Below are 24,927 nucleotides of genomic sequence, written 5' to 3'. Positions count from 1 at the left end.
AGGTGTGCAGCTGCCCCATGCCAGCACCTCCCTGCCTCCCGTGGCCGTGGGCAGCGCCAGCTGTGCTGCCCCAGTGCTGTGTGCCTGGAGCACTTGGGCTGGGTGTCAGGACCAATGACAGCGGCACATCTGGGCTAAGGGGCAACACATCACTTCTGGGCTGTGCCACCTGAGATACACCTCCTAAATTCACTTGTATCAGATACAGAGAAGACACTGCGTGTTGCATTTTCTTTTTGTTTGTTTTGCTTACTTTGTTGGTTTTGTTTTTGTTTTTTGTAAAATATAACACCAGTTTCTGTTCCATCAGAGGAACCGAATGGTGGAGAAAACCACAGTGAAATAATGTTAAATGATCTGATGTGAGTCCCAGGCAGCACTGGGGTAATTAATTCCATGTTGTGAATCCTGCTGTCATCAATGACTTGCTTCAGAGAGTTGTTTTACACAAAAAGCTGTTAAGACCCATGATAAATTTTCAGTAGGAAAATTTGTTTTCCACTATAAACACTGCTGAGATATGTGAAAATGAATTAAACTCTTGGGAACTTATGCTTAGCACGTCCTGCTGCAAGCACAGGTGTCAGCTCCCATCAGAGCCAGGGCCTGGCTTTGATCCTGCTTAAGCATGAGTAAATGAGTTCGCCCGGCCGATGCTGGAGTCCTGCCAGCACACCACAAATGAGATCCAGTGTGGCATCTTATGGGAACTGGCTGCAAAAGGATCAGTTCCTTGGGAGGTACTTTTCTGCAATCACTTTCAAATTCTCAAGGACAGAGCAAGCCTCCCCTCCCTGATGCTTTCCTTCTATTTCTCTTGTGCTTTTCTGCAGACAGCTGCCCAGCACTGCCTGCATTTGCATGTGGCTTTGTGCTGTAACTCAAGATCTTTCCCCTGAACACACGTGGCTGGGACCGGTGTTCCCCCCTGGGTGCTGCTTTACGTTTATTCACACCAAGCTCCGCCTGCCCTTTTCCATGTAGTTTTCCACTACTACGGGGTTTACTGCCCCTGGGTAACTCAGCTGTGTGCCACGTCACAGCAGTGTCCTAAATGGCACCTCGCTGCTGGGCCGGGGCACACAGAGCTCCTGGCTGTTTTCAGTGACTCTGAGAGAAGGCTCCTGTTAGAAGAGTGGGACCTGCAGGCAGCTCCAGCTCCTGTGGCACGCTGGTTTCGGTTTGGGTCTCCCAGCATCAGCCCCAGGTGCCCCCCAGCAGCAGGGCTGGCAGTGGGACCTGGCAGCAACTGCCACGTGCACCAGGACAGCATGCAGCATGGTTGTTGTTTTTGCAAAATATTTATTACAAAATAAAAGTAAATATGGCAACAAAACTTAAATAGCAAATGACATGACACTGTCCATAAAGCTCTTGCATTATTCTAATCTTTTACAATGACCAAGTATGTCTCCAAGGGAAGCTGCACGTGGACAGCCTGAATATACGTCTGTAGTATCAGCTCTAGCTATTGTATGGGAACTGTTGGATCACGGCCTGAACCACTGATGGATCACCTGAGGTGAGCACTGAGTCAGCCACAGGAGCACAGGTGAAGGCAATGTACCTGTGTGACTGGAAGGGGTGGAGTCTGGCTCCACCTCTCCCAGACCCCATTTAAGGGCTGACCACCACTGGGGAAGGTTCTCTTGTTGGAGATCCCTCCCCTGTGGAGTTATCAGCAAACTTCAACCATCTGCAAAAGGTGAGCCTCTCTTTATTTACTGGTTGTCTGTTTACCATCCAGATAAGCCTAGCAAAATGTACCATCTTCCTCACTGTTTTCTGGGAATACTATTCTTCTGGGTTGTTCACCCTACAGCTATCTGGGAATATTATGCTGATTGCCCCCTGCCATCACCAGGACCTGGCTGTGAGCACTGTGCCACGTGCAGAGCTCCCTTGTGTCCCTCATACAAGCCAGAGCCAGCAATTCCCATGCTCTCAGACCTGCTGGGCTTCATCCCATCCCTCGAGTCCTCCCTCCCCGCTCTCCTTTTGAAAAGACAGCAAATGATCCAGTGCCCATCCTTTTAAATAAGGCAGCAGGAAACGCAGTAACAGCGCTGAAGTACCTATCAGTGTGCTCTGAGCTTTGTCTCTTGTGATGAGCTGCTTGGATTTTCCTTTTTTTCCCACCCACTAAAGACTCCTGAAGTTCACTGGTGAGAGCAAGTCTGTTTCCCTGCTGAGAGGGCTTCTAGGTGCACTCCAAACAGGAACGCAGTCCTTCACATCTCTCGAGCCACATGTCCAATGGAAGCACTCTATCTTTAAAATAATTGAATTTAAAAAGGTGTCTGTGTGTGGGGAAAATCTTCCTAAGGCACCCAAGAATTTAAAAAACCTCACTTCTATTACTGACAGGACACACTTGTTCCTCTTCTCTCCAAACTTGAAAACGTTGGCTAGTTAGGAACCTCAACTTACACAAAGATGCAGCGGAATAGCATTTAAAGAACCAGAACGGAAAGGAAATTCTCGGTAATGTAAAGCGCTGTGTCCGGACAGCTGATGCTGCGCTCACCACACGAATATCTCACGGACAGCACGTGGAAATGGTCACGTTAATTCCAAGGTTCCCATTGTCAGCAAAAAGGTGTGCTATAGCAGTATCAAAAACGAGGCAGTCGCTGTTGACGATGGCAGCGTTCACCCCGTCGTGGATGGAGCGCGGCGTGGCCTCCCAGGTCAGCCTGCGCCGGTTGCCGTTCAGCTCCAGTCTGTATGCGAAGTTCTCTGCCTGCTTACGGGTGCCGATGAGCAGCACAATGGCGAAGAACTGCTGGTGTCCTTCGTACTTCTCTTGTTTCTCCAGCACCAGCATGAAGTGGTGACCAAAGCACGACTGCATCATCACCCAGTCAACAGCGCCCGGCAGGTTAATGTCTGTGGCGAGAAAAACGATGTCCTCTCCCTGGAGGGTGGTAATGCTTTTGTGGGCGTGCATGAGGTGGGACATGACGGCTTCCAGGGATCCCTGCCACTTGCAGGAGGCTCCAGGGCAGGGGCAGGAGTAGGGCCGATACTCACAGATGTCTTCGTGCTCTGGCTTTTCTGTGTGGTGGAGCGTCAGAGAGCAGCCTGTCGTGGCGTACTGGGGAAAGAGCAAATACAAGCTGTCAGCAACACAGCAGCAGTGCTCGCTGCTCCCAGCTGCACCAACCAGAACTCTTGTTTTCATTGCAAATTTTACGTGAGGTGCTTCTATTTAGTGCTGGATTCAGAGCTGTGCTTATTTTTGTTTCCTCTTAAAAACAGGTTCTTCCTGTACTTTGCAGTTGTTGGTTTTTGGTTCTTTCTTAATGCAAGCACTTTAGATGAAAAGGACCACGAGGCTGAGTTGTGGATCATCTGCTGCTGCAGTTAGACCTGATCAGCCCACGTCAGCCGAAGTGGTCCTGGAATGTATTTTTCTTTTCTTTACAAAGAACAAAGGATTCTAATTTCAGTGAGCAGCTACTAGGACAGCATGCCCTTAATAAATGCACCCAGTTGTTACTGCAGAGCGAATGCACTTCCACTAAACTCAAACACACGATCCCAACGGTTTTAGCACTGCAGTTGTGAAGAGTAGAAAGAGAGATGGTGGTTTTTCACTGAGCACAGAGCTACTCACAGGAAAGTACTGCCTCTGCTCTTAATGTCATCAGGCAGCTTGAAGGTTAATCTGCTTTAAACAAATAGGGATGCTTTTCCTTTTCTACACTGGGTTGCTGTCTACACCAAATACACTGCTTCCTCACCCCTCTAAGGAGAAACACATCTTTCACTCTTGCCCAAAGCACAGCTCCCCAACTCTGCAGTTGCAGGGACTTCTGCATCTCTGCTAATGCTATCCCAGCCTCACAGCCCGTGTGGTGGTAGGACACTTCTTTGGGTCAGGCATTCTGCTTTGGGACTGAAGGTGAGGTCTATGTGCTTGCTGCCCTACACAGAATGTCTGGAGTGAAAAAAGAATATTTGGGGAAAAGAAAAAGCAAGTCTGGATAGACTTTAAAAAAGTTCAACTAAACAAAGTCAGAATTAACAAAAGGTTTAAAGGCATATTTTGGGGTTAAATGCAAGTGCGAGAAGCTTCAGTTCAGAGTGAAATGCCACAGTCCACTTCAGGCAAATCACCCACACCTCAGCACAAAGATGGAATTGCTGGGACAAAAATGAGACCTTGTGCTTCTATAGGAGCTTGTTTTATAAGCCATAACGTGTGCTTCTGCTGCTTAATCCTCTGCTATGGGATTTTATCCATGTGTGAGCAGGAGCGCAGAGCCGTGCTGCAGTGTGAGGGGTCCTCCTGCTGAAGGCACAAACCTTCTGAGCAGAGCACAGCTCCCTCGTGCTGCATTCCACGCTTCCACTCTCTCTGCTGTGCTGTTCTCGCCCTGCTTTCACAGCCCTGTTGGCGCTTTAATCACTTTGTGCTGTGTTGAAGAACAGCTCAGTTTCACCCTGTGAGAAAAGCAGTAATGTCAGCTGCTGGGTGGGCAAAACCACCCGTCTGCACAGAGCAGCACTGTATCAGAACAGGAATGCACAGGGAAGAGCACTGAGGAAATAGTTGTGTTTTTTTCCTTCACTCTGGCCAACCTCTTTTCCTTTGTTCCTGCACGCAAGGCAGCTGGCTTTGTTTGGTAAGCCCTACCAACAGCAGGGGATAGTGAATGGGTTCACAGAGGGGGTTGGGTTGGTAAGGGACTCTTACAGCTCTTCTAGGAACAGAGAAGACTTGCTGTCTTCACGTTTGGCACACGTCACGTGTCTTTGATATTTACTGTACCCTCATTCACACTGAGGAGCCTATTGGTCTTCCCTGCGTGCAGGTTATATGATACTGCCCATCTCCTTGACATCTCTACTTTTCCACTTCTACTGTGTCCTTCCTGAGACAGGGAGAGCAGGGCTGCACCACTAATGCCTGAGCTGATGTGACTGCTTTGTGCTTTATTATTGCCTTTCTCCCACTTCTAGCGTTCCAGTTTTAAGAGACCTTTTGTTCACAACACAGTCTGTGTTGCACCACATCCACCACCCTAGGAGGAAGCAGGCAGCCCTGAAGCCATCCCCACGTAATGACTTCGCATTCCGTGTTGTTGCTGTGTACGTCACTTCACTCGTGTTACCCTGCACTTCCCTTTGTAGGTTATCTGAGTGCCTGAGAGCATTCTGAAAACACTGGCTAAGCTCAAAGGTGCTGAGCAGAGCCAGGTCAGTGACTGAAGGCAGGCTGTTCGCAGGATTAGAGCAACTTGTCTGAAGCTGCAAGGGAAGTCAGCAGCAGAGCTGGGAATAGCCTGCCGAGTCCAAATCCCCACGCTGCTCTGCCCAGCAGGCTCTCCCAGCAGCACGGCGTAGCAGCAGCGGTCCGAGGCCTCCGAGTGCCTCTCCCGACTCCTGCTGCCTGTCTGGAGGGGCAGTGCTCCGTATGATGTGACTGGAGACCTGTCAGGGGATACACAATCTCACTGTGCCTACTGGTTTTAAAAGCAAAACGTTACTGTTGGCTGTGGGGTGCACAATGCCTTTCATATTTTTCCCTCAGAGCAAAGTGTTCAGAGTGCAGTGAAATCGATTCTCACTGGATTTCCTTTTCTCTGGAGAGATCGGAACCACATGAAAGCTCAGAAATGTGGCTCTACCTCCAGGCAGAGGAGACTATGTTAAGGGATCTGAGAAGAAAGACCCTCCTTAGGGGGAGGTATCTGTAACTCTGTCCCAGCTCTTGGGACGCAGAGCATCACTGCTCCTACAGAAGCTGGGAAGAATTGTTTCTTTCCCCAAAAGATGAAGCCGCACAACCCACTCTATATCTTCATAACTACAGAGCACATTTACCACTTACACTTATTTAAAATATGAGAGAAAAAAAACCCAAACAAATTGTTTTTATTACATCTTAATTTAAATGGGGCTGTGAGCAGGGAGAAAGCCTGGGGCAGGGCCAGGACCTCCCCAACCCGACGCCCCATCCTCTGCCCCATCCGCTTACCTTGCAGGGGAAGAGCACGGCCGAGGCCACCTTCTCCATGGCCAGGTTCCTGATGCTGGGGGTCAGCGAGCCCCGGCACGTGGGGCAGAGGCTCAGCTTCTGCCGGCATTGCTTGCAGACCAGGTGCCCGGCCTGGCACTGCAGGATGGGCGGCAGCACATAGTCGAAGCACACGGGGCACTCGAACAGCGACGTCAGCTCGTGGTGCTGCGGGGACACCGGCCCGCCCGGCCCCGAGAGGACGGCGGCGGCCGCGGGCACCGCGGAGGAACCGGCGCCGGACGCGGCGATGGCGGCGGCGGGAGCGGGCGCGGCGTTGGCCGGGGCGGGAGCGTGCGGCGGCGGCTGCTTGCCGCAGGGTTTGCTAGCGCCGGGCCCGGCGGACGACGGGCGGCTCATGGCGCCGCGCGGCCGCCACCATCGGGCCGCGGCCCTCGGCACCCGCCGCTGACGCAAGAGGCGGCCGCGCGCAGCCTCCGCTCCGGGCGGGGCGGGGCGGGGCGGGGCGGGGCGGGTGGGCCGACGGCGGCGGAGCCGGGACGGGGCGGGTGCCGCCCTGGGTGCGGTGGGCACCGGTCCGCGCCGCGCGTCGCTCCCCTCCGTGAGTGGCAGCAGTAAACACCTGATAACAGCCTGCTGTATTCTGAGCTCTCCAGGTCCCGCAAAGCAGGCACCTGAAAGTATGGGCACGGCCCCAGGGGTGGGCATGACCCTGAATCTGGCTGGTGCTCCCACCTCTTTCCAAAGCTCCCGGGGGCAGGAGGAGGAGGGTGGGCTGCGAGGGGAGCAGTGGCAGTGCTGGGATACCTGTGCTGCACGGGCAGAGCTCCACTCCGGGGGCCCTGCAGGGCACCCAGTGGACATTTCCCTCGGGGAATTCTTTTTCTTCCATGTCCCTTTCCCTCTCCGGTGCGGTGCTGCAGCTTGCCGTGAGGCTCCAATGGTCTCTGAGGTTGACTCACACCTGGTCCCATGGTGAGGCATGAGTTTCACCCACACGTCCTGAATCCACGTGTTTCCTGCATGCCCCGCCACGGCTTGGAGCAGTTCCTCAGGCCCCCACCCCACGTGTCCCCGTGTGTCCAACAACACCCCGAGTGGTGTGGGCTGTGCCAGCTTTGTGTGTCCTCTGCAGAGAGATTTCTGGGCTAGAAATGAAAATCTGCAGCCGAGCTCTGTTGTGAGTGTGGAGCTCTGTGAGATGCCAGAGCTGCTGAGCTCTCCTCTCTCATCTGTTTTGTTTGTCTGCTTCTTTCACCCAAGTTTAACTCACAGCTGACTGCTGTTATTGCCTCTTATTTTTAAAGCATCTGTGAGCATGCTGTTAGCTTTCAGAAAGGGCTTCCTTCTCATTGAGGGAACTTGTACCTTAAATTTAGCTCTGCACTGCACGGAGGTTATAAACAGACAGAGAGAGGTGGGGGAGAAAGGGTGAGCCCCCGAGGGAGGCAGTGGGGCTGCTTTCTCAGTCTGGTGCAGTGTGTTTCTGTTCCTGTTTCTTTAGAAACCATGCATGCATTCATTGCAGCTGTGTGTGCAGGATGGGGCTCTGCGGCCCGGCGCTGCTGTGCTCTGACTGCTGCACAAGCAGCTGCTGCTCTGAGCAGGAGCACAGCTCTGGATGCTGTCCTGAGGATCTTCATGGAAGATCATACGTTCATGGAACCTGTCCCACGGCACTGCCACGCAGCATGCCTGGCCGCACAGGACGCCCTGCTGTGCTGGTTAGTTGAGCCTGGTTGGCATTTATTTCATGGCTCCATTCGTGCTTTATTAATCCATTGTTTGCGTGAGCACATGCCAATATTCCTCATGTAGAGTGAGTACACTCCATTTAGCATGAACACTGACTTCCTCACCTTGTCAATGTGTTCTCAAGTATGAAGAAGCTGACCTGGCTTAAAAACCACCCTGGGCTGTGGTGTGCTTCCTCCCCATGCATGGCAGCATTGCACACCAGACATGACTCACTGGGGCTCTGCCTGCCCTGCCCCAGCTCTGCCTGTCCTGGTGCAGCTGCACAGCCCCAGCTGGGACAGCCTCTGCTGGGTGCTGGGCTGTGACCTGCCCTTCCTCATGCCTCTGGGTGCTGCCCTTGTGGTCCCATCCCGGTGGCATTGCTGACTGCTTCTGACCACCACCTTTTTTTTCCTTTTTTCATCCAGGAGTCTAAATCTCCGGATCGCTTGCAGAATGGTTTATCGAGGTTCTCGAGACAGCTGCTGTTGCAGCACACGTTTTTGGTATAACTATTTGGGTGAGGTCTAAAACAGGGAGCAGAGAGCAGTTCAGGTGCAGCAGCGGTGCATGGTGGGAGCGTGGCTCCAGGCTGCCCACGGGGCACTGCAGGTCAGCACTGTGCCTGCTGTGGATGGCAGGGGAGGGCTGGGTGTGGGGGCTGGGAGAAACCTGGCTGCTTGCAAGTGGTGAGATGAGGTGTGCACACCGGGTCCAATGAATTTGATGCACACAGGATTGTCAGTGCTTAGTATTGTTTAACCTCTCACCGTGGTCAGCAGTTTCACGATACACTTTTGTTTTGGACATCTCTGCCTGGGTGGAAGTGACCATGTTGCCATGCCGTTTCCTTTCCCCTGCCAGCTCTGGGGAGAAGCAGAGGATGCTCAGGGCTGTGGCGGTGCCAGTGATGGCTCTGCTCCTGGTGGTGGTGGGGGGGTGGCTCAGAAGAAGGGCTCTGTCCCATTCCAGCTGACAGTTGCCCCCGGCCACTTGGTCCTGATGGCCATCACCAGTGATGGAGCCTTTCTCCCCGCACTGCTCGCGGCCTCACAGCCGACCTCTTCCCAGTGATGCGAGTGGGTATCTGGAAGGAAAGCAGTTCAGAAGATGTGTGGGACTCTGTGGGAGTGCGGGTGCCTGGGGGCACTTTGCTCCTGGGTGGGAAGATACAAACGTGCTGTGTGTGTGTGGGGGGGGGGGCTGGATGTGCAGAGCTGTGCACGTGGGCATTACTACACACACCTGTAGGTAACACCCGCAGCGCAGTGCCCTGAGGGGGCTGGAGCACACACCTACTGTCAGGTGGGCTGTTCTCATCTGCCTGTGCTGCCCGTTGTAGAAGTACAGGTGAAAGATGTGCTCCATCTTCCAGTCGGACAGGAGCAGCCTGTTGGTGCCAAAGAGGACACTGTGCATCCTGTTGATGCTGCACAGCCAGATAGGGAACTTGGGAGTTTTCAGCATGCTGCCAACCTAGGGGCAGAATGGTCGGTGTGCATTCGGCAGTGCCAGTGCTCCTCGGGAGCATCGGTTCTGCTGTGCCCGGTTCAGGGCACCTTGCAGCCATCTGCCCTTATTGTATGTGTGCAGTGGTCACGCGTGGTGGGCAGTGAGCCAGAGCAGCTCTGGCCAGGGCTCCTGGGCCAGCAGCTGGGGCCGGGAACGGGATTGGGGCAGGGGTTGGCAGGGCTCACCGGGGACAGGCGGTGCTCGGCCTCTTCCCCTTCCCAGCGCAGGAAGCCCACGTCGCCGCGCTGCCCCGGCCGCACGCTGCCGCACAGGACGAGCAGCAGCAGTGCCTGCGGGGGGAGCCGCCGTCAGCCCGGGGCTGCCCACCCCGCGGGGCCGCTCCGCTGCCTTCCACTGCCCCGCCCCACTGATGCAACGCCCGCACTCTTTTTGTCCGATAACAGGTGGGGATGCTTTCCTAAATCAGAATCGGGAATCGTGGTGATAGCGGTAATAAGGATGCTGTCCGATGGGGCCGGTCCTACCTGCGTGCAGGTGGTGTTTCCAGGATGGCGTTCTAACAGATGTGATGCTGTGCCGCCCAGCTCCTCCTGGACCCTGTGCAGCCAAACACAAAGCATTGCTGTCCCGTGTCAGTGACGGCAGGAGCTGCATGTGTTGTGTGTGAGTAACAGGGAAACTGATAAGAAATGTCATGGGATCATTGATTTCCATTGGCACGGCTGCACTATCCCAATGCAGTGGCCTTCTGCTCCACCTGAGCTTTTGTATTTCTGCTCTGTTTCTATTAAAGTTCAAATTTAGGGTTGGTTTCAGACCATTAATAACAGAAGAAAGAGACCAATTCATCAGATTAACTAGAGGAAAATGGCAAAAATAATAATAAAAAAGAAATGTACCTTTCCAGTGTCCTAGAGAAAATTAAACTGTATAAAAACAGGATCAGTCCATGGCTTCTTTCATCCCTGAACTGGAAAAAAGAAAGAGGTAATCACAGTTGTGTGTTCCCAAGCACTGACATAAGCAAAAAACCAACTCAGAACGGAGATGATTCCATACATACACAGTCAATGTGGGCATGGATGAACTCCTGAGCTGCTGCTTTGTCACAGAACTTGAACAGGTGGATCTGTAGGGCAGGAGTGCAAGGTGAGAGGCCACGAAGGAGATGGTACATCCAGAAGTGGAACTTTTTAGCTCAGTGTTTCCTTTGAACAAATGGAAGGCAAACACGGGAACCCACCCTGACCCTTCCTGAGCAGTGGATTCAGTCTTATGCAAACAGTTAGCAGATGGAAGTTCAAGGAGAGGCTTTAAGTCAACTTGTTCCTTCTTTCAACAGGAGAAGAAAGACCAGACTTGAACAAAACAGCTCTACTAAGAAGTAATGCCTTCTCAGGAGGCAGAAACACCTGCGGAGCTCCATCTGGATGTGGCTCTGATGTTCTTACATTATGCGGGGCACTGTAAGTCAGGAGCACGTTTGTGGGATGTGTGTAGGGTCTCCTGACAGTTCAGGCCGGATGTCTTTTAAGGAGCCGTATTTACAGAAAGCATTTCCATACCCACCTGCTCAGTGAAGCTGTCGGCCTTGCATCCTGCAGGAGGGGAGCAGTGGGTGGCTGCTGCCAGGAGGCAGACGGTGACTCCACGGCCGTCCCCCGCTGCCCACAGGATGTCTGCCAGTGCTGCGGCCAAGGCCTCTCCTTGCTCCTTCTGGCTGATTTTACACAATCTGCAGTGTGGGGCAGAGCAGAGCACGCCAGGCAGGTGGGGCAGGGGCAGCAGGGGGTCTGTGCCCCTGTGTCCCTGTGCCTGTGTCCCCATCAGCTGCCCGACCCCATACAGCCACCACTTGTGGGCCTGTCCTTGGGGATTTAAAGAGTCCATGTGCCCCGAGGTGGGGTCTGACACTGAGAGGGGTCCCCCAGCTGCAACTGTGGCACCAGGGTCTGCACCGCGGAAGCAAGCCTCACTCCTACAGCAACAAAGAGTGTAAACCTTGCCTGGGAGACAGGCATGCCATTGCAAAAGGTGCAAGTCTCCATCTGCAGCTGCAAACCTGGTTACGTTCTGTCTGGTGCAACCTGGAGGCTGGTGCTGGTTTGTTAGCTCTAACAATGCAAGGAAATGGTTTGTTTATTCCCCTGGGAAGGCTCAGCTTACCTCTCCAGGTGAGTGTGTTCTGTGTTCCTCACAAAGAGCAGGTATTTAATGATGTTCGCCTGTACAGCCATCACAATGGCTCTCGTTCCTCCCTAGGAACACAAAGAAAGCAGCTGCCATTGTGAGCCCACCTGGCACAGCTCTGATCCACACTGCTGGCTGCACTGCCGGGAACTGTTCTGCTTCCCCTGCTAATTCAGGAGGGCCCATGAGTTCAATGGGAGTAAATTGAAAAAGATCTGATGTGCCTAAAAATAGGAAATCTCTGTGAGAAGCACCTGTGATGGCCCCGGTGCTGTATTTGTGCAGGTCTGGGTCCTTGGGGGCAGCTGCAGCACACGGAGTGGTGCCTGCACCCTTTTGGTTTCCCTGTGGGGCAGCAAGAGGAAGGGAGCTGCACCAAGAGAGGAATGTGCCAATGCTGCTGCAAGCATGCAGTGCTGCAGTGCTTCCAGCTCGTGCCTGCACTGCTGCTCTCACAGCACAACAGCCATTCATTCTGCCCAAGGCTGCAGGAGGTGCAGGACGGCCATCCTGCCGGGTGCTGCTGCATGGAGTATGGTGTGGGTCACACTGCAGTATTACCTTCTCAGCCTCCAGAGCGTAGGCCAGCTCAGAGCACGGCTCACGGAACCTGAAGTGTGCCCGTGCCCAATCATGGCTGAAGGTGAGTGATGCATCCCCAAGCAGCAGTGTCCGCAGTGCCTGCAGACAGAGAGCAGCTACAGCCCCCCGTGGGCACCTGCACCTCAGTGCTGTGGTCAGAGTGCACATTATGGCCCTGCCTGCATGCTGCCTGCACTGTGCCCCACGGGCTGAACTCAGCCATGGGCTGGGGCTGGGGGAGCTGTGGGGCTGTGCTCGACCATGGGCTGGGGCAGCTGTGGCTCTGACCCTGAGTGGGGGCTGTGTTTGCCTCTCTGAGGGATGAGACTTCTTCAGCAGTGGTCCACACCACAGCTCCTGCCAGGTTTCACCTCCAGTTTCATGCCCTGAGCTTTTCATTATGTTTGTGCTGCAGTGATGGGGTTGTGTTGGAGGTCACAGACATGAGGTTGGTGCTGGGACCCTCTGCCATCGCCTGCAGAACACCTGCCGGGGTCTTGGGCCTGAGCACCCAGCACTGATGGTCTCAGAGCCATTTGGCATCTGGACAGCAGAGAAGAGCTCTCCTGCTGCTGGGCCTCCTGCCCCTTACGGTCCCAAGGAAAGCATAGGGAGGGGGGCATGCCTGGTGGCAACGGGAGTCATGAGAATGTGTTACAGCCATACTCTGGTTGTCTCATACACAGTAATGATGGTGTAAGTGACAGCTGCAGCCTGCAGCCCTTGTGCGCAGCCAGCTCTGGGTCAGTCCTGCACTGCCCACTCTGCTCACCATTGCTGTCCCTGTGGGGATGGACTGCTCCATGTGCTGTGGCTCTGCGGGTGGCACACGTGGCTCCAGGGCCACTCTGGTGCCCACTGCTCCGTGCCCATCACCCATGGGTTCCTGTGGGGAGACAGAGCGCATGCTGGGGGCTCCCAGCTCCCAGCTCCCTGCTCACAGCTCCTTACTACTCTCTCCTTGCCCTTCCTGTGCTGTGCTCAGCCCTTGCTGTCCTTCACCACCCACTGCCACCTGTGGGCACAAAGCTGAGCAGCCGAACTCTCCTGCAGAGTGTTTTGGAGCGCTAACAAACCAACAGCGTCTGCAGGTATTTCTGCTTCAGAGTGATCTCGGTCAGGTTTTGGTTACAAATGGTAGAAGAGGTGTGTGGCATTCACTTCCAAGTATCTGTTACAGTGCTGAGTGTATGAGCCACGAGAGTGAGCAGCTCAGGTATGTCTGTGTTGGGTCAGTACACATTTGTGTGTCTCACCTCCAACTGGTTCCCACTAACAACTACCACAAAAGCAAATGATTGTGGTGTAGAAGAAGTTTGGACTTCAGGACATGAGGGTCTGTGCTTGCCAGCCTGAGCACAGGGCAGTGGCCAAACTCATTTTGTGGTTCTTCTTTCTTAACTTTTTTTTCCCCTGTGTTCTAAAACTGGCCATGAGAACTGTTACACGTGGGCAGAAAGGTTAATTTATCTTCTGCTCTGCTGCTTTGGTTCAGGTCAGGAAAATGGCCCTTTAGCAAACACGGAGCTCACACGTGTGTTCAGAGGAGCACCAGCAGCTCCATGTGAGCACATGGCCCCGGGGCCACAGAGTGATCACAGCTCTGGGGATGAGAGAGCAGCACTGCTTGGGTGAGAAACACTCACCTGGAGGACAGCCTGGCTGCGTTCTGGGCTGGAAAGGGAAAAGAAACACACAGTAAAAGAAAATAGGGGTGTTCACGCTCATGCATTTGGAAATAGGAGGCAGCCAGAAGAGAACTGCAGGAGATGAAGTGAGTCAAAGCTGCTGCTTTTAGTAATGCTCTACGATGTCGTGTCAGTAATAATAACAACATGGAACAATCACAAATTAACAAACAGATGCATTTTAAAACTCTGGAATTTAGAACGTGATAATAATGAGCTGGAATAAAGAACTTACCCACAGAAATGAAAGATTTGTCTCCACTTGTCTAGATCTGCAATTTTGCCGGAGATCTCATCCAGAGCCGTCCGGGGCACAGCGTGCTCCATGTGAGCAGTGTGTGCTGTGTGCTGGGTGTGAGCAGCGGGCATTGTGTGCTCACTGCCTCGCTCCCCCATTGGCACCGCTGTGTGTGCAGCACAGGGGAGCCAGGTGCCCGCTGCCCAGCCCGTCCTCCCAGCCGCCTGCTGCCGTCACATTGTGATTAAACTTTAATTAGTGTTGGACACGGTCTGTGCTCCCCACTCTGACACCTGACCCCATTAAGCTTTTAGTAACAATATTTCTGAGCTCAGAAAAGATTTTCCATGTAGGGGCAGAGATGTGACAGATGCGTCACTGTGAGGAATTCCTTCAAAAAAATAGATGTTTTTTCTTTTAATGTTGTATTATCTATTTATTTATTATTTATTTATTTTATAATTGTGTGTGTGGACATCTACTGCTCAGGAAGGAACACCAAACATTTATGTGACTGTTAAAGAAATATTGAAACAGAAGAAATGAGTTCACTACAGCCATCTGCATCAGGGCGCTGGGTTTGTGAGGTTAAACTGCCCGTGAGGCAGCTCTGCCTTGAGGATTTGGGCGGCAGCACCTGCGGATGACCCACAGGTGACCCCAGCCGTGACCTTCAGATGACCCCAGCCCGGGCACCTTCACCTGGGAAGAGCGGGAACGCTGAGGCGTGAAGAGAAAGCGGCGGGAAGAGAAAACGGCGGGAAGAGAAAGCGGCGTTCTGGGCTCCTATTGGCTAGCGGGCGGCGGGGATACCTATATAAGGCGCACGGGCGGGCAGGTGAGCGATACGTTCTCCTCAGAGCGCAGAAGTACACGGGGTGCAATGAGGGAAAGGCAGCGGCGGGAAAAAGCTGAGGTGAGACAGGGCTGAGGCGCGCCGCGGGAAGGTAGGGGAAAGCAGTCGCAGCAGAGCAGGCGCTGTAGGAGAGGGTGAGTGGGTGGCGGAACCGAACCGTCTCGGACTGTGTGCGGGTGAGGAGGAGTGGCGGCGGTGCCACTCGGACTGGGAGGGAGCAGGGGAGGAGAGGGGATGGGGCGGGATGGGGTGGAGGGGGAGCGGCGGTGGCGGTGCAGCGCTGTGTCCGACGGAGCGGCTGCGAGGTGGCGGTGGTGGTTCGGACGGAGCGGGCGGCGGCCGCGGTGCCTCTCGGACGGGTTGGGTCGGGGAGGGGAGTTGTGAAGGAGCTGTGAGGGGGTGGTGGCGGCGGCCCCGTGTGGGCGGGGAGGAGTGGGGGAGGCAGGGTGGGGCGGTGCCGCTTGGACGGGTTGGGTCGGGGAGGAGGGGAGTTGTGAAGGAGCTGTGAGGGTGTGGTGGCGGCGGCCCCGTGTGGGCGGAGGGGTGGGTGGGGGGGGGAGGCAGGCAGGGTGGGGCGGTGCCGATCGCACGGGTTGGGTCGGGGAGGAGGGGAGTAGTGAAGGAGCTGTGAGGGTGTGGTGGCGGCGGCGGCCCCGTGTGGGCGGAGGGAGGAGGGGTGAGGCGGAGGGAGGGAGGCAGGGTGGGGCGGTGCCGATCGCACGGGTTTGGGGATGGAGGACGGCGATGCCGCTCGGACGGAGCGGGCTGTGAGGCGGCGGCGATGCCACGCAGGGTGGGGCGCAGTGAGGCTGGCGGCACGGCGGTGGGCAGGAGCCGTGCGTGCTCTGGGAAGACGTGGTGTGGGGGCGGTGGGGCCGGGGTCGCCATGCGGGATCTGTGCGAGTGCCGTGAGCGGGAGCCTCTGAGCGTGCTCTGAAGTGGCGCTTAGATGCTGCTCGCGGCAAGCTCCCCTGCTGAAATACGTGCTGCGTGACGAGGGCGAGCTGCAATAATAAAGCAAATGTGTGTGGCTGTTGGTGTGATTTTTTTTTTTATATGAACAAAATTTCATTTCAATAATTTCCTTCTATTCTACGTCATATGAATAGTAAAGACAACTGCAAATCATTTCGATGGTTGTCACAACACCTCAATATTTCTGTTTATGGTTGTAAAGATAAGCAGAAAGTGGGCAAGTAGTCTTTTTTAGGGATACACTGCAAAGGATAATACTTCGTACATGGCAAAAAAGGTGCTGCTCCTAGCTTATTTGTCTGTTGGGCCACGTGTATTACACATACAAGAGAACAAAACTTAGTAATGGGTGTGGGCATAAATCTAATTAATAAACTTTTCAATGAGAAAGCAGGATGGACATCCTGTTGTCCCAACAAGGTAACCAAGTAGGTGTCTCTCTTAAACAAAACACTCTCCAAAATGGGTTTGAATTTTCAAGGTTTGAAAATTTACAGCAGAATAGATGCTTTGGTTATTGAGGGGATTAAACATGAGTTTGGAATGTGATGAATATGCACGTGCTATACCCTTAAATATGTATTTGTTTCTCTCCTTGGTGTGCGTGTTTGGTGGAGAGATTCCCCCATGCACCCAGCACTGTAGTAAAGGGAATACCTGCTTGACATATTTAATTGGTGTGTCAAGTTACTTTGGATTTCTCAGCATCAATATGAGCTCCACCAATGGGGGTGGTGGGGATAGGAGAGCCTATGAGAGAGATGCTGATGTTGAAAGGGGGATGTGTACTTGAGGACTGCTCTCATATTGAATGAGGTAAAACTGATATAGGATCTCTGTAGGAGAGAACAGTAGGATGCTGCGATAGAAGTAGATGCATCGATGTAAAACTCTGTATCAACTTGTAAGACAATCTGTGGCAGTAGATATTCAGAGTTGGCAATGTTAGGTAACATTCTATCAGTAGATTACCACAAATTGATAAAAGTAACAAAAGACGACCTCAAGGGAACCAGAATCATAAAGCAATGTGAAGAGGAGAGAAGCAATGGGCAAAAGAACCTCCCTGTCATAAGGAGCCCAGTCACGTTTCGGTAGTACTGAAATGGAAACACAGTTAAAATAGTAGGACAACTTAACTGTAATGAGGGCTGCTGTCTCTACAATGGAAGCAGCAGTGGGGAGTCCCCTGTAAGCAGGGAAGATGACTCAAGCCTCTGCATTTTGTCTTGCCAGATCTGTTTGCCTCTGTGATCCCTTGCGACAACAGGTTAAGCTCTGCGGTGCAGTGTCGGAGAGGTGAGAAAAGCCATTGTAAGGAGTGTTGTTGGAAGAATTTGGGGACGGGGGGATGAGAGGGGATGCGAGGTCTTCTCTGGCCGGATGGTGGTCGCGTGCGCAGAGTTGCTTTGGGTTGTTGGGCTTCCCGCCTCCTTCAGGTGGAGGGTTTTCTGGTGCTCTCAATGGTCTTAACGGTGTCCTGGCTCATATTTCAGGAGCGGCTGCGGAAGATAGAAGCGGTGTGGGCAAGTGCGACGTGGGAGCCAGCGGGCGAGCAAGAAGAACAACTGGAAGCCTACAGACGCGGGGGGGAAGGAGAAAGGCTCCCTGGGCAAAGCACCTCCCTGTTATCAGGGGCCATAGTCAAATTGGAGTCGAGTGTTGCCGGTGCCTTGGGTGACCAGGCCGGCTTTGTGCTGGGCGACCTCCCTGTAAGCAGGGCTCGGGTCTTTGCTGTAGTAGTTGGCCTTTTGCCACGTTGCTCCTTTGGCTGCCTGGGGAGTGTGGCCCCCTGTACGGAGGGCGAGAGCTACCTCTCCGCACCTGAGTGGGAAATGGAGCTCACCGGACCCACGGCCACCCTGTAAGCAGGGTAGTGCCGTTTCCCTGCCCCACCCCTTCGGCCCCGCGGCGCTGCTGCCTGCTGGTGGCCTGTCACTGTGATGTCCCCGTACTCGGGGCGTGTGTCCCGGTCCTTGGCCTTACCTGAGAAGCCCCTTGGCACGTTGAGGTCTGAGGCTTCCGTGCCGCCTGGGGACAGGTCACAGGCTCTTGTCTGTTGCTCGTGGTTGCGGGTTTATTCCCAGGGATTGGCTGTGCTGCGTTGTCCTTCCCTTCTGGAAAGTCGCATCTGTGTGTGTGCGTTCCCTTTCCTTTCCTTGTTTGTGCCTGTGGAGTGACGGAGCGACTGAGCTTTCCCTTTAGGCCTCCTCAAAATGGCTGCAGCTTAGCTCTGGCTTCCCAGGGAGGAACGGAGGACTTTGGCGCATGCCGCAATGGGGGGTTTTCCCCCTCTCAGTCCTGCGAGCGCAGCGGATGTCCTGTCTTTCTCCATTTTTGTTACTTGGTATGCATGAGAGCCACGTGGTAGCTGTGTGGCTGAGGCCGTCCTGTAGCCAGGGCTCGGGCCTGTCCTTGTGTGGCCGCTCGTTCTGTTGGCGGTGTGACAGCCCTGTACTCGGGGTGCGTGTCTCAAACTGTAGCTAGCCCTAACTCTGTCCCCCAAGCGGCCCGCCCCCCCTGTAATCAGGTCCGGGGAGGCTGCGGTGTTGCAGCCGGCTGCTTTAGCCATCCAGCTGGCGGGGATGACCCCTCCCTGTCCCGTTAAAGGGTGCAGGTTGAGGTCCTGTTTGTAGCTGGGGTGACCTCCCCGCTCGGTGGGTATCGAGGTTGCTCCCTGTTCTCTTAAATGCATGATGATGTTGTGCTGCCGGGCGGGCCAGCCTGTAGCTCAGGCGTTGGCGGGAGCTGCGTGCTCCACGGGGCTTGCTGGAGATGATGGGTGAGGTGTGGGGTACCGTCCTGTAGGCAGGGCTGTGCGTGCCCCGTGTGCTTGGTGAGCTGTTGCTGTGAGAGACCCCCTGTACTCAGGTGGGATCTGGCCCCGGCCTTTCAGAGGCGTGGGGCCGTGAGATGTGTGGTTGGGCTTACACCCTCCCTGGAAAAACCAGGGCTGGGACCCCGACCCCGGCCTTAGGCCGTTTTGCCCCGTTGCCTGGCGGCTGAGAGTTGTTCCTGCCGCTGAGGGGGAAACTGAGCTCTGTGGCTCCGGGGGTGTTGTCGACCCGCCTGTAATCAGGGTCTGGGTGTGCGAGCCTTTGTGCTCTGTTGGCAGCCTGTGTGGGGCCACCGCCCCGTTAGCGGGGTGCGGGTCAAAAAAGATGCCCCGGACTGGGAGAGAAGGAGCCTCCCTCGGCCTTAGGGATCGGGGCTGCCCTGTAAGTCAGGGAGCGGCTGTGTCCCGGAGTCCCAGGCCCTTTTCAGTGAAGGCAGTGGTTGGGGGTCCCCTGTAAGCAGGGAAGCGACTCTTTAGCCGCTGCTAGTTGTGTGCCCAGCTCCATTTGCCCAGTCTGCCCGCCTCTGTGATCCCCTGCGGCGCCGGGTGGAGCTCCGCGGCGCGTCGGAGAGGTGAGAAAAGCCGTTGTAAGGAGTGTTGTTGGAAGAATTTGGGGACGGGGGGATGAGAGGGGATGCGAGGTCTTCTCTGGCCGGGTGGTGGTCGCGTGCGCAGAGTTGCTTTGGGTTGTTGGGCTTCCCGCCTCCTTCAGGTGGAGGGTTTTCTGGTGCTCTCAATGGTCTTAACGGTGTCCTGGCTCGTATTTCAGGAGCGGCTGCGGAAGATAGAAGCGGCGTGGGCAAGTGCGACGTGGGAGCCAGCGGGCGAGCAAGAAGAACAACTGGAAGCCTACAGACGCGGGGGGGAAGGAGAAAGGCTCCCTGGGCAAAGCACCTCCCTGTTATCAGGGGCCATAGTCAAATTGGAGTCGAGTGTTGCCGGTGCCTTGGGTGACCAGGCCGGCTTTGTGCTGGGCGACCTCCCTGTAAGCAGGGCTCGGGTCTTTGCTGTAGTAGTTGGCCTTTTGCCACGTTGCTCCTTTGGCTGCCTGGGGAGTGTGGCCCCCTGTACGGAGGGCGAGAGCTACCTCTCCGCACCTGAGTGGGAAATGGAGCTCACCGGACCCACGGCCACCCTGTAAGCAGGGTAGTGCCGTTTCCCTGCCCCACCCCTTCGGCCCCGCGGCGCTGCTGCCTGCTGGTGGCCTGTCACTGTGATGTCCCCGTACTCGGGGCGTGTGTCCCGGTCCTTGGCCTTACCTGAGAAGCCCCTTGGCACGTTGAGGTCTGAGGCTTCCGTGCCGCCTGGGGACAGGTCACAGGCTCTTGTCTGTTGCTCGTGGTTGCGGGTTTATTCCCAGGGATTGGCTGTGCTGCGTTGTCCTTCCCTTCTGGAAAGTCGCATCTGTGTGTGTGCGTTCCCTTTCCTTTCCTTGTTTGTGCCTGTGGAGTGACGGAGCGACTGAGCTTTCCCTTTAGGCCTCCTCAAAATGGCTGCAGCTTAGCTCTGGCTTCCCAGGGAGGAACGGAGGACTTTGGCGCATGCCGCAATGGGGGGTTTTCCCCCTCTCAGTCCTGCGAGCGCAGCGGATGTCCTGTCTTTCTCCATTTTTGTTACTTGGTATGCATGAGAGCCACGTGGTAGCTGTGTGGCTGAGGCCGTCCTGTAGCCAGGGCTCGGGCCTGTCCTTGTGTGGCCGCTCGTTCTGTTGGCGGTGTGACAGCCCTGTACTCGGGGTGCGTGTCTCAAACTGTAGCTAGCCCTAACTCTGTCCCCCAAGCGGCCCGCCCCCCCTGTAATCAGGTCCGGGGAGGCTGCGGTGTTGCAGCCGGCTGCTTTAGCCATCCAGCTGGCGGGGATGACCCCTCCCTGTCCCGTTAAAGGGTGCAGGTTGAGGTCCTGTTTGTAGCTGGGGTGACCTCCCCGCTCGGTGGGTATCGAGGTTGCTCCCTGTTCTCTTAAATGCATGATGATGTTGTGCTGCCGGGCGGGCCAGCCTGTAGCTCAGGCGTTGGCGGGAGCTGCGTGCTCCACGGGGCTTGCTGGAGATGATGGGTGAGGTGTGGGGTACCGTCCTGTAGGCAGGGCTGTGCGTGCCCCGTGTGCTTGGTGAGCTGTTGCTGTGAGAGACCCCCTGTACTCAGGTGGGATCTGGCCCCGGCCTTTCAGAGGCGTGGGGCCGTGAGATGTGTGGTTGGGCTTACACCCTCCCTGGAAAAACCAGGGCTGGGACCCCGACCCCGGCCTTAGGCCGTTTTGCCCCGTTGCCTGGCGGCTGAGAGTTGTTCCTGCCGCTGAGGGGGAAACTGAGCTCTGTGGCTCCGGGGGTGTTGTCGACCCGCCTGTAATCAGGGTCTGGGTGTGCGAGCCTTTGTGCTCTGTTGGCAGCCTGTGTGGGGCCACCGCCCCGTTAGCGGGGTGCGGGTCAAAAAAGATGCCCCGGACTGGGAGAGAAGGAGCCTCCCTCGGCCTTAGGGATCGGGGCTGCCCTGTAAGTCAGGGAGCGGCTGTGTCCCGGAGTCCCAGGCCCTTTTCAGTGAAGGCAGTGGTTGGGGGTCCCCTGTAAGCAGGGAAGCGACTCTTTAGCCGCTGCTAGTTGTGTGCCCAGCTCCATTTGCCCAGTCTGCCCGCCTCTGTGATCCCCTGCGGCGCCGGGTGGAGCTCCGCGGCGCGTCGGAGAGGTGAGAAAAGCCGTTGTAAGGAGTGTTGTTGGAAGAATTTGGGGACGGGGGGATGAGAGGGGATGCGAGGTCTTCTCTGGCCGGGTGGTGGTCGCGTGCGCAGAGTTGCTTTGGGTTGTTGGGCTTCCCGCCTCCTTCAGGTGGAGGGTTTTCTGGTGCTCTCAATGGTCTTAACGGTGTCCTGGCTCGTATTTCAGGAGCGGCTGCGGAAGATAGAAGCGGCGTGGGCAAGTGCGACGTGGGAGCCAGCGGGCGAGCAAGAAGAACAACTGGAAGCCTACAGACGCGGGGGGGAAGGAGAAAGGCTCCCTGGGCAAAGCACCTCCCTGTTATCAGGGGCCATAGTCAAATTGGAGTCGAGTGTTGCCGGTGCCTTGGGTGACCAGGCCGGCTTTGTGCTGGGCGACCTCCCTGTAAGCAGGGCTCGGGTCTTTGCTGTAGTAGTTGGCCTTTTGCCACGTTGCTCCTTTGGCTGCCTGGGGAGTGTGGCCCCCTGTACGGAGGGCGAGAGCTACCTCTCCGCACCTGAGTGGGAAATGGAGCTCACCGGACCCACGGCCACCCTGTAAGCAGGGTAGTGCCGTTTCCCTGCCCCACCCCTTCGGCCCCGCGGCGCTGCTGCCTGCTGGTGGCCTGTCACTGTGATGTCCCCGTACTCGGGGCGTGTGTCCCGGTCCTTGGCCTTACCTGAGAAGCCCCTTGGCACGTTGAGGTCTGAGGCTTCCGTGCCGCCTGGGGACAGGTCACAGGCTCTTGTCTGTTGCTCGTGGTTGCGGGTTTATTCCCAGGGATTGGCTGTGCTGCGTTGTCCTTCCCTTCTGGAAAGTCGCATCTGTGTGTGTGCGTTCCCTTTCCTTTCCTTGTTTGTGCCTGTGGAGTGACGGAGCGACTGAGCTTTCCCTTTAGGCCTCCTCAAAATGGCTGCAGCTTAGCTCTGGCTTCCCAGGGAGGAACGGAGGACTTTGGCGCATGCCGCAATGGGGGGTTTTCCCCCTCTCAGTCCTGCGAGCGCAGCGGATGTCCTGTCTTTCTCCATTTTTGTTACTTGGTATGCATGAGAGCCACGTGGTAGCTGTGTGGCTGAGGCCGTCCTGTAGCCAGGGCTCGGGCCTGTCCTTGTGTGGCCGCTCGTTCTGTTGGCGGTGTGACAGCCCTGTACTCGGGGTGCGTGTCTCAAACTGTAGCTAGCCCTAACTCTGTCCCCCAAGCGGCCCGCCCCCCCTGTAATCAGGTCCGGGGAGGCTGCGGTGTTGCAGCCGGCTGCTTTAGCCATCCAGCTGGCGGGGATGACCCCTCCCTGTCCCGTTAAAGGGTGCAGGTTGAGGTCCTGTTTGTAGCTGGGGTGACCTCCCCGCTCGGTGGGTATCGAGGTTGCTCCCTGTTCTCTTAAATGCATGATGATGTTGTGCTGCCGGGCGGGCCAGCCTGTAGCTCAGGCGTTGGCGGGAGCTGCGTGCTCCACGGGGCTTGCTGGAGATGATGGGTGAGGTGTGGGGTACCGTCCTGTAGGCAGGGCTGTGCGTGCCCCGTGTGCTTGGTGAGCTGTTGCTGTGAGAGACCCCCTGTACTCAGGTGGGATCTGGCCCCGGCCTTTCAGAGGCGTGGGGCCGTGAGATGTGTGGTTGGGCTTACACCCTCCCTGGAAAAACCAGGGCTGGGACCCCGACCCCGGCCTTAGGCCGTTTTGCCCCGTTGCCTGGCGGCTGAGAGTTGTTCCTGCCGCTGAGGGGGAAACTGAGCTCTGTGGCTCCGGGGGTGTTGTCGACCCGCCTGTAATCAGGGTCTGGGTGTGCGAGCCTTTGTGCTCTGTTGGCAGCCTGTGTGGGGCCACCGCCCCGTTAGCGGGGTGCGGGTCAAAAAAGATGCCCCGGACTGGGAGAGAAGGAGCCTCCCTCGGCCTTAGGGATCGGGGCTGCCCTGTAAGTCAGGGAGCGGCTGTGTCCCGGAGTCCCAGGCCCTTTTCAGTGAAGGCAGTGGTTGGGGGTCCCCTGTAAGCAGGGAAGCGACTCTTTAGCCGCTGCTAGTTGTGTGCCCAGCTCCATTTGCCCAGTCTGCCCGCCTCTGTGATCCCCTGCGGCGCCGGGTGGAGCTCCGCGGCGCGTCGGAGAGGTGAGAAAAGCCGTTGTAAGGAGTGTTGTTGGAAGAATTTGGGGACGGGGGGGATGAGAGGGGATGCGAGGTCTTCTCTGGCCGGGTGGTGGTCGCGTGCGCAGAGTTGCTTTGGGTTGTTGGGCTTCCCGCCTCCTTCAGGTGGAGGGTTTTCTGGTGCTCTCAATGGTCTTAACGGTGTCCTGGCTCGTATTTCAGGAGCGGCTGCGGAAGATAGAAGCGGCGTGGGCAAGTGCGACGTGGGAGCCAGCGGGCGAGCAAGAAGAACAACTGGAAGCCTACAGACGCGGGGGGGAAGGAGAAAGGCTCCCTGGGCAAAGCACCTCCCTGTTATCAGGGGCCATAGTCAAATTGGAGTCGAGTGTTGCCGGTGCCTTGGGTGACCAGGCCGGCTTTGTGCTGGGCGACCTCCCTGTAAGCAGGGCTCGGGTCTTTGCTGTAGTAGTTGGCCTTTTGCCACGTTGCTCCTTTGGCTGCCTGGGGAGTGTGGCCCCCTGTACGGAGGGCGAGAGCTACCTCTCCGCACCTGAGTGGGAAATGGAGCTCACCGGACCCACGGCCACCCTGTAAGCAGGGTAGTGCCGTTTCCCTGCCCCACCCCTTCGGCCCCGCGGCGCTGCTGCCTGCTGGTGGCCTGTCACTGTGATGTCCCCGTACTCGGGGCGTGTGTCCCGGTCCTTGGCCTTACCTGAGAAGCCCCTTGGCACGTTGAGGTCTGAGGCTTCCGTGCCGCCTGGGGACAGGTCACAGGCTCTTGTCTGTTGCTCGTGGTTGCGGGTTTATTCCCAGGGATTGGCTGTGCTGCGTTGTCCTTCCCTTCTGGAAAGTCGCATCTGTGTGTGTGCGTTCCCTTTCCTTTCCTTGTTTGTGCCTGTGGAGTGACGGAGCGACTGAGCTTTCCCTTTAGGCCTCCTCAAAATGGCTGCAGCTTAGCTCTGGCTTCCCAGGGAGGAACGGAGGACTTTGGCGCATGCCGCAATGGGGGGTTTTCCCCCTCTCAGTCCTGCGAGCGCAGCGGATGTCCTGTCTTTCTCCATTTTTGTTACTTGGTATGCATGAGAGCCACGTGGTAGCTGTGTGGCTGAGGCCGTCCTGTAGCCAGGGCTCGGGCCTGTCCTTGTGTGGCCGCTCGTTCTGTTGGCGGTGTGACAGCCCTGTACTCGGGGTGCGTGTCTCAAACTGTAGCTAGCCCTAACTCTGTCCCCCAAGCGGCCCGCCCCCCCTGTAATCAGGTCCGGGGAGGCTGCGGTGTTGCAGCCGGCTGCTTTAGCCATCCAGCTGGCGGGGATGACCCCTCCCTGTCCCGTTAAAGGGTGCAGGTTGAGGTCCTGTTTGTAGCTGGGGTGACCTCCCCGCTCGGTGGGTATCGAGGTTGCTCCCTGTTCTCTTAAATGCATGATGATGTTGTGCTGCCGGGCGGGCCAGCCTGTAGCTCAGGCGTTGGCGGGAGCTGCGTGCTCCACGGGGCTTGCTGGAGATGATGGGTGAGGTGTGGGGTACCGTCCTGTAGGCAGGGCTGTGCGTGCCCCGTGTGCTTGGTGAGCTGTTGCTGTGAGAGACCCCCTGTACTCAGGTG

The 24,927-nt window shown here is 56.2% G+C and overlaps 3 protein-coding genes across 3 annotated transcripts in view; all 3 read right to left on the bottom strand.

Moving 5' to 3' along the window:
* The window catches only part of SERP1 (stress associated endoplasmic reticulum protein 1), a 312,396-nt gene that overhangs the window by 30,459 nt on the left and 257,010 nt on the right, over positions 1–24,927 (bottom strand). The window lies entirely within an intron of this gene.
* Positions 1,283–6,423, bottom strand: SIAH2 (siah E3 ubiquitin protein ligase 2). Its single transcript, XM_065748297.1, has 2 exons — positions 5,987–6,423; positions 1,283–3,097 (listed from the first exon to the last, which is right to left on the bottom strand). Exons 1-2 carry the CDS (start codon positions 6,383–6,385, stop codon positions 2,540–2,542), a joined length of 957 nt encoding a protein of 318 aa, XP_065604369.1. The 5' UTR covers positions 6,386–6,423; the 3' UTR covers positions 1,283–2,539.
* Positions 8,366–12,875, bottom strand: MINDY4B (MINDY family member 4B). Its single transcript, XM_065748420.1, has 10 exons — positions 12,741–12,875; positions 11,948–12,067; positions 11,363–11,454; positions 10,766–10,931; positions 10,260–10,325; positions 10,096–10,166; positions 9,721–9,793; positions 9,421–9,525; positions 9,019–9,199; positions 8,366–8,810 (listed from the first exon to the last, which is right to left on the bottom strand). The coding sequence occupies exons 1-10, from the start codon at positions 12,873–12,875 to the stop codon at positions 8,668–8,670; spliced, it is 1,152 nt and encodes a 383-aa protein (XP_065604492.1). The 3' UTR covers positions 8,366–8,667.

This window comes from Cyrtonyx montezumae, unplaced genomic scaffold, assembly GCF_038088225.1.
Source record: "Cyrtonyx montezumae isolate F1298 unplaced genomic scaffold, pur_monq_1.0 scaffold_5, whole genome shotgun sequence".
Classification (NCBI taxonomy): Eukaryota; Metazoa; Chordata; class Aves; order Galliformes; family Odontophoridae; genus Cyrtonyx; species Cyrtonyx montezumae.
This window is presented reverse-complemented; position numbering and strand designations above follow the sequence as displayed.

Coding starts and splice junctions, on each gene's coding strand:
- SIAH2 (XM_065748297.1), bottom strand. CDS start 6,385: ATGAGCCGCCCGTCGTCCGCCGGGCCCGGCGCTAGCAAACCCTGCGGC. Junction 3,098..5,986: donor CCGTGCTCTTCCCCTGCAAG/GTAAGCGGATGG, acceptor CTCTTTCCCCAG/TACGCCACGACAGGCTGCTC.
- MINDY4B (XM_065748420.1), bottom strand. CDS start 12,875: ATGCGCTCTGTCTCCCCACAGGAACCCATGGGTGATGGGCACGGAGCA. Junction 11,455..11,947: donor ACGCTCTGGAGGCTGAGAAG/GTAATACTGCAG, acceptor TTGTGTTCCTAG/GGAGGAACGAGAGCCATTGT. Junction 9,526..9,720: donor GAAACACCACCTGCACGCAG/GTAGGACCGGCC, acceptor CTCCCCCCGCAG/GCACTGCTGCTGCTCGTCCT.